Source organism: Genypterus blacodes, unplaced genomic scaffold (genome assembly GCF_046128005.1).
Source record: "Genypterus blacodes isolate CSIRO-AG114 ecotype Tasmania unplaced genomic scaffold, CSIRO-AGI_Gbla_v1 ptg000120l_1, whole genome shotgun sequence".
In the NCBI taxonomy this organism is placed as follows: Eukaryota; Metazoa; Chordata; class Actinopteri; order Ophidiiformes; family Ophidiidae; genus Genypterus; species Genypterus blacodes.
In genome coordinates this window covers 1,306,854-1,314,891 of record NW_027466923.1, presented here as the reverse complement: position 1 = coordinate 1,314,891, position 8,038 = coordinate 1,306,854, and the positions used below count along the sequence as shown (strand labels likewise).

The following is an 8,038-nucleotide window of genomic DNA, read 5'->3' as shown; positions in this document are numbered from 1 at the left end:
CTTTGTGAATTCAAAATGGCAAAAAAAGGATGGGAGTATGTAGAAGTGGGAAAATGGATGCATGTAGTGTCTAAAGGATTTTTTGTTTGTTTTTAAACTCACTCACTCACCAGGAAAACAGTGGTGGGGAACAAATTTGAAGCTGATCTGAGCTGTGATGCCAGAGGGAATAGAGAGGCGAAGTACAAACAAATGCATGAATGCACATTTGGATTCTGAGGTTGCATGCTTATTTAAGCTGTAAAAGGGGGCGGATGGTAGCTTGGGCAGAACTCAAGATGTTTTCTGCAGTGATGAGAGAAGAGGATTGGACAAACATCTCAGCAGCACTTCACCAATCAGTAGTTGTGGCTAGATGGAAACAATTCACTTAGAGATTGTCAAGGACTCTAAATGTTTTATCTGTTAAATCCAAGATTATTCATCCCTAATGGAAATGGCCATCAGCACATAAACAGGAGGAAAGAGGAGAGCCTTTTTGTCATCTGCTCTTGTGAAAACGTCAACGCCTCCTACTGGTTGGTCAGGGTGCCTGCATGAAGGAGCGCAGTAGGGTGAGCTTCCAAAGCTGTCATAGGGAAGTCTGACTCCTGCAGGAGAAAAGAGGCAGCTGGTGACATCACATATTACATATGTTGCATGTGGCTCCCTACACCCACCTCAGCAGGAAGATCAGTCATTCCAAATTGAAAGAGATTGGAGAGAAAAGTATTTCACGAAACATTTGCCTAAACCACAGCGAATAGCTTGGACTTAATGCATGAAAAAAGGAAATCAGAAACAGTTTCAAAATAAAGAATTCTATGATGTTTGAAACACGGCACAACCTTTACCCCAATCAGTCAATCAGCTTTGAAGAGGGGGGGATGTCAGTTGAAAGGGTAACAAGAAAGATAAAGGGCTTTGCAGTAAAGGCCAGATAAGTGCCCTCTGATTTGCAGAAAGCCTGAACCCCATGAGTGCATCTCCTGTTTTTTTTTTAAATGAAATAATGAGACTACAATCTGTGCTTCAGTCAATTGGAATGTGTGTGTGAGTCTGTGTTTGTGTCCTGAGGTGTTCTCCCTTTGGTGCAGCACACACAAGAACACATCAAGGATATTTTCAAAGGAACCGTTTGGTGTAATTCAATTTGCACCTGGACTTTCTCCCCTGTGCTACCTAAAATGAGTTTTTACAGTAAATGAGTTAATCAGAGACTGTGTGAGCGCAGCACATCTCCACTAGACGACCCCCTGCTCTCCACAAGAAGAAGGAAACGTCCGCTGCACGCTAATAAATGATGGGGTTTATATTCAGTACACTACATGCTTGTTCTCTTATAAACCGTGGCAAACACATTACTCCAACACACACACCGGTTCACCTTGAGCAGGAAATGGACAGAACCTTGCATATACAAATGAAAAATGTACTGAAGCAAGTATTACACATCATGCTCCAGTAAAGGTCAAATAAAGGTCAGACGTTAATACTCTTCTTATGCTGATTTAATGGCAGAAATAAGAAAAAAAGAGAATAAATGCAGTGGATTTTTAGTGCCTTTGCATGATCGGCGGATTATTTGAAAGACGTTTTGTAAATAACAGAAGGCCTGACCAGGTGTTATCCATTTCCTTGTTGTTAAGAGCTAGAGCGCTAGAATTTCAAACACAGCATCTCTACGGCACTGGGATTCATTGGTGTACGTTTGGGGAAAATTAAGTTTTTGGTCCAATTTCCTAAAATGACAGTGGACCAAATGATAAAACATCTAAACATAAATACTGCATTTTGTTGAGAATGCAACAAACCCTAGATGTTCCTGATGTGATGTTAGAACAGCATATTTAGTTCAGTTTGAACTCATTCTACTACTGAGATTGTTGAAATAAAAAAACCCTCACTTTTTCAGAAGAGGCGCCTTTTGAAAATGGGTCACAGTAGAGTGCTGTCATAATGTCTGACCTTAAGTCCCTAATTGGAAGATAGGCATGCCAAATTTGTCAGGATGGGAATTAGCCTTTTACAAAGAGGCCTTTAATACATGACATGGGGAGGCAGTGGCTCAGTGGGTAGTGCTTCCGCTTGGGAACCGGAGGGTCGCCGGTTCGAGCCCCTGCTGAGGTGCCCCTGAGCAAGGCACCGAACTGTCAATTGCTCCCCCCTCTGCGAAGGGTGGTAATGTAATGTAAGTCGCTTTGGATAAAAGCGTCTGCCAAATGATCGTAATGTAATGACACTAATGTAATATCCTGGATTTAGTGTGAAAACTCAACTAAATGCTGGGATAAGGGATCACTTATAGGCGAGTCACAATGAGGCCTTCATGACTGCGTTTCTTTCCGGGAAAACCAAAACCTAAAGCAAACAAGATGTTATTGATTCCAAAGCCAATAATTTACTAAGTTTCTCCAACTATTCAGAACTCAGAGGCACCGAGATGGTTAACATATTTTGGAACATCTGGATTCCATGTAGGGTCATGTGACTCAGCGCAAGTAAGGGAATGAGGAAGTGGGGGTTTGGATTTTCAGAACGAGAGGTTTCACTTGCTAAACACCAAACTGACACTGAAATATGCCGCATCTCCTCATCCTCATCATCAGCCTGCTCTCGCGGATCCCAGGTAACAACTTTACTGAGGTCACAGACTTCCAAAATGTCAAATGATCAGAAGGAAATTTAGGATCATGGATGATTGATGGGAAAGTCCTGCAGCCGGAGTCCGTCTCTCTGTAAATAGGATGTTTGTTGTTTTTGTTTGGGGTTTTCTTGTGGGGGAAATTGTGGATTGTGTAATATTTTGAATCTATAAACTTCCTTATCTACTGGGACTTTACATTTGCCAGCATAGAGAGATTTCTTCTGCAGCCAAGCATACAATAGTAACCATAGGCAGGGGGAAAAATGAAACTGAAGTCTGACTGTGGAAGTGAAAGTTTCCTCTCAGTCCTCACCACTCTGTCCACTTTCCAGCTTCTCTTTGCAGGATCACAATAGCAGAAGAGCTTGCCGTCCTGGAGGGTGAATCCATCATAGTTCCATGTCATTATGACCCCCAGTATGCAGGTTATGTCAAATACTGGTGCCAGGGGAGACACAGGGAGTTCTGCACCAGCTTAGCTCGAACAGATCAGCCACCTTCAGCTAATTCGGCTGGGGAGAAAGTACAAATTTTTGATGACCCGGTCCAGCAGGTATTCACCGTGACCATGACAAATCTGAAGGAAGGGGACTCAGGCTGGTACCTATGTGGTGTCGAGATCGGCAATTTGTGGAGTGCTGACGTCTCTGCTTTCACTTACCTTAAAGTCATTCACGGTAAGTAAGTGGGAGGAGTCCTTAGAACCTCTTGGATATCAGGGGTAATCAAATATACGGTGAGTTCAACTTATAATTTGTCAATCAGAACCTCCTCTTGGTTCCTGCAGGTATGTCGGTGGTGAATAGCAGAATGATTGCAGGCGAGGGTAGCAGTATCACAGTCACATGTCTCTACAGTGAAAGATACAGGTAGGTACGAGTTTCAATCCAGGCTGATGGGATTACAAATTAAACAATAATGGTGAGGATAGTGCTGAGTCTCACATTTCTGCAAGCACTCCTCACACTATTTGCAGCAGTGTTGCCCTTTATGGTCATTATGGCTTTATACACCTCTAATATAATTCTTTGCCCCTCTGACGTGAAATGAGCTCCACATCTTTGTAGACATGCCCCTTTTCTGGGAGCGCGCATGTCGTCGCATTAATGGAGCTCAGCTTTGTGCTACAAGGGAAGCTCAACTGATCTCTGCCTTGTTTGTGTGTGAAGGATCAAAACCCTGCAAGGGGATAATAAGTACCACGAAGCAGTGTTTATTCTATTTTATTATCTTTTTATCTGTTTGTCCTTTGTTTTATGCTTTTTAATCACTGGCCTGTTAATTGATAATCAAATATCCCTGCAAATCACTTGAAGTTGCATTTTATGTTGAGTAATTGCATTGCTATACAGATAAAACTTGATTGACGAATTGAAATCAAACCGTGAGGAACATAATAATCATAGTGTATGTCTGTGCACAGGGAGAGTGAGAAGAAGTGGTGCCGGAGTGGAGACTGGAGTTCCTGTTTTTCCACAAACTCTGATGGCAGCGACAGAGTGGCCATCAGCGATGACAGAACTCGATCTTTTACTGTAACCCTGAAGAAGGTGCAGCTGAGAGACACAGGCTGGTACTGGTGTGCTGCAGGACAGCAGCAGGTCGCTGTGCACGTTCAGGTCACACTGCAACCGTCAACCAGTAAGTTTGTCATTGTCGTTAATTTATTTCAATTCAGTTAATTCCATATTTGTTAAACAAAGGAGTGAGAAGAACCAATCAGTGCTGAGGATAGGAAGTGAGGAATCAGATTAGAAGGAATCACATCAGATAAAGTAAAGGAACATTACCTTGGCCTCCAGAAGATTGATCAATGATTTAAACTTAACTTATTTAAATCCAACCACACATTAATATCAGGATCCGTCAGAAATCTCACATGCTAAATTTTCCAATAACATTTGAGTTCCACCCTCCAACTGAGAGCTGAAGGAGTCTGGCAGCGAGAAGCCAGACAGATGATCAGTTATCGACATGACTCACTGCGTCTGAAACTCTCAAACATCATTAACAAGCACTTGTAGAGACTGAATGAGGCACAAAACGGTGACAGCATGGCTTGTATGCCGTCCCAACTTACAGCTGCCACAGCTTTAAAGATCAATATGTGTTTGTGACAGATGGCTGAAGCCTCATCTGAAGAACAGATTGGTTATTCTGACACATTTATCAAGAATATTGACTTTTGAAACAACTTCCTTGCTTATAATAGTGCCATTGACTACAGCATTTCTCAACTTGTTCACGTTGTTATGTTCAGCAGCAGTGACTGTGTCGTCGCCCCCGACCTTGCGTCCATCTGTCACGCACCCGTTTCCGCATGAACACATTGCAAAGGACTCGTCGGGTGGCAACAGGTAAGGCAAGAACTTTTCTACATCACTGTAGCGTAGTGGTCAGTTGACCCTCAGAAGTCTTAAGCCAAACTTAATGGATGTTTATACTATCATGTTGGCGTTGAAAGTAGTATCTGTCATCTTGGCTACCTAGTTTAATTCTAAGCTTCCCTTTAAACTGGGCTGTGTCAGTTCAAACTCTACTTTCTGTGTTGAAGGCACATCCTGGAATTTGTGCTGGTCTGTATTTCTCTCATGCTCCTTGTGGGAATGACCGTGATGGCAAGAAAGATCTGGAAGCAGCACAGTAAGGCAACTCATATACTCTGTGTGTATTTCTGTGCATATTTGGTATTTGACTACACACCACATCAAAACAAGGTAATAGTACATTGTGTTTTTCAGAGGAACCTGGACGTTCAATCAAATTAGGAAACATCTGAAAAAATGATTCTGTGATAACGTTAATTTCAAAACAAACATCGTCATATATTCAGACTCTATCAGAGCTTTAATTTTGTTTAATTCAAACATGGGCCTTTAAGCGCACAAGAAAGCCATAACATGTACAACACTGAGAAATGCTGCCCCCTGTGGCAAAGGTTGTCTCATGCAGTTACACAAAGCAGTTTCTGGACACTTACATTACATTACGAGCATTTGGCAGACGCTTTTATCCAAAGCGACTTACATTACATTACCACCCTACGCAGAGGGGGGAGCAATTGGGGGTTCGGTGCCTTGCTCAGGGGCACCTTGGCAGGGACTCGAACCGGCGACCCTCCAGTTCTCAAGCGGAAGCTCTACCCACTGAGCTACTGCCTCCATTAGATGAGGCTCTGTTTCAGTTCTGCATCACATCATGCTGTGTTAATCATGATGTAACATACTGGGGCCAGTATGTTAAAAAGAACGTGCACCCGTTTTGCCCGCTGACCTTGTTAAGAACGTGATAGACACTAATGCACTTCTAATAAAAATAATCATTAGGTTGGCGCAATGCAGGATTCAACCGTTTTTCACTTTCACCTTATTATTGGACTGTAATGAAGTAATAATATGCTGCCAACATTTAAAGAACTGTTGAATAACTTTGATTATACAAGTCTGAAATGTCCTCACTGCCCTTTTGTAGAGAAGGAACAGAGGCTGAGACAAACTGAGGAGCTGAAAGCGAGGCTCAGTGTAAGGCCTCATTAAAATATCTTTAAACATCTCTTGCTATTTTTCACTCTGCACCAAATTCAAAGGTATTTCATAGAGGTGATGTTTCCCTCTCTGCCCCTCCAGGACTATCCAGGGGACGGCGCTGTCGTTTTCCTCAACAGGGATTCTCTTTAAATGGCTTTAAATGTGTTTTGAAATGAAGTTGTTTCAGATTCTATGCAGAGTTTGTTGTTTATTCTTTGTAATCACTGTATGGAGTTTTCCTTCTTTATTGTACATTATTCACAATTTCTTTCTTTCTATGTCTATTGAATCACATGTATGATGTTTCACCAAATCTTTTACATTTATGTTTTGCTTTTGTATCACGTATGTTCTTAAATCCTCGTTTTGAAATGTTTAATCCACTGGAGTTTGAAGTCAACTAGAACTAATGCTGCACTGTAAGAAATACTTTAACGGAGAGGACAACTGCAACTTTTTATGGTGAAAAACTCAAACAATCTATAAAACAAACAACAAAACAAACCCTAGATTCATTGATTTACTCTCGATCAACTCAAATGATGTCATGTTATTCTTATTCTCATTTTTCAGTCTGTAAATCTCAAAGGAATCTGAGTTTTCAAGTTAGAAGAAACCTGACAGACATTTTGAATGACATTTGCATCTGCCAAATGGATTCTTCTTACTTTGCAGCTTTTACGTGGCAAATTAAAGCCAGGTTCAATGAAAATATAAAACATCTGAAATAACCGTAGACTCCAGAGGGTCTGTGTCAGTGGAAAAAGTAGTCCTGTTTGGCTCATGTAGCTTTTATAACTCAGTGCTGTGCTAAAAGGCACATGTGGGAATGTTGTAAATTGCTTTCAGCTCTCTTGTTGTCTATGACTGTTGTCCATATTATTGTCTATTCTGCTTACTGTAGTTTGCTGGAGTGTGGGCTTGTTGTCTCAGTGATGCAGGGACCTTAATCTAAGTGTTTCCAGAGGAGTCTTTTCTGCCACTAGATGGACGTCAACCCTGTATGAAATATTGTCTTTCTGTTACATATTGCCTGTGTGTGTGTGTGTGTGTGTGTGTGTGTGTGTGTGTGTGTGTGTGTGTGTGTGTGTGTCCATGCAGCATTCCACATAAAATTGCTTCTGCAGGGCTCCATCCAAACAAATCCAGAATTTAATCCTGTGTATGTCTTTTTTGGATTGAAGAAGGTTCCAGTGGCTGCACATGTCCAAATGCATTTTAAAACACACTTGTGTACATTTCTAAAAGGCTTCCCTCTGGTCTTGCCATTTCAATGTGCTTACAATCAATACTTTTGTACTTACCTTTCACGCAGCTGCTCCAGATAATGAGGCATCAGTGGGAAACATGTAGGATCTGCTTGAGGGGAAAGCAGCTCTTTATGTTTCTGTGGCAATCAGTGTGAGCGGCACTGAAAATAATCTTACTCCACTATTTCATTCATCCAGATTTATGTGGACAGAGGAATAGGGTTATTTTAATCAAGAATAAAAAGAACTTTTGAACCTGAAAGCGATTTACACTGACACACACTGCAACCAAAACAATTCTAATTCCAAAAGGAAATATTGGGTCTTATCATTCTTAATAAAGTCAAAAGGGGGCAATTCCTATGAGTGCACAGTATAATGGGAGTGTAATTACAAAGAGGGTCCTGAAGGATTGCGAACGAATGATCCATTTCTAATTAGTTTGACAAAGCATTTTAGTTTTTATTCACCATTACTGAGCGAAAAAATGTCATTTCATTTCGGTGTGGAAGCTGACGGTTTTGGGTGGCATTTGCAGACCTTGGCACGCAATACTATGCACCTGTAGCCCCCGACAAAGAAAATAAAAATGTATATAAAATATGGTGTATTTCCCTGTACATGTGTGGGAGCAG

The 8,038-nt window shown here is 41.4% G+C and overlaps 1 protein-coding gene across 2 annotated transcripts; it reads left to right on the top strand.

Moving 5' to 3' along the window:
* The first annotated feature begins 2,466 nt into the window (after positions 1-2,466).
* pigr (polymeric immunoglobulin receptor) lies at positions 2,467-7,706 on the top strand. Of its 2 annotated transcripts, none has more exons than XM_076162365.1 (8): positions 2,467-2,608; positions 2,959-3,303; positions 3,414-3,495; positions 4,050-4,267; positions 4,890-4,983; positions 5,181-5,269; positions 6,098-6,147; positions 6,253-7,706. In XM_076162365.1, the coding sequence occupies exons 1-8, from the start codon at positions 2,560-2,562 to the stop codon at positions 6,301-6,303; spliced, it is 978 nt and encodes a 325-aa protein (XP_076018480.1). In that variant the 5' UTR covers positions 2,467-2,559; the 3' UTR covers positions 6,304-7,706. The 2 variants fall into 2 exon arrangements, with proteins under 2 accessions (XP_076018480.1, XP_076018479.1); XM_076162364.1 differs by having other exon boundaries at positions 4,887-4,983.
* Positions 7,707-8,038: the final 332 nt, after the last annotated feature.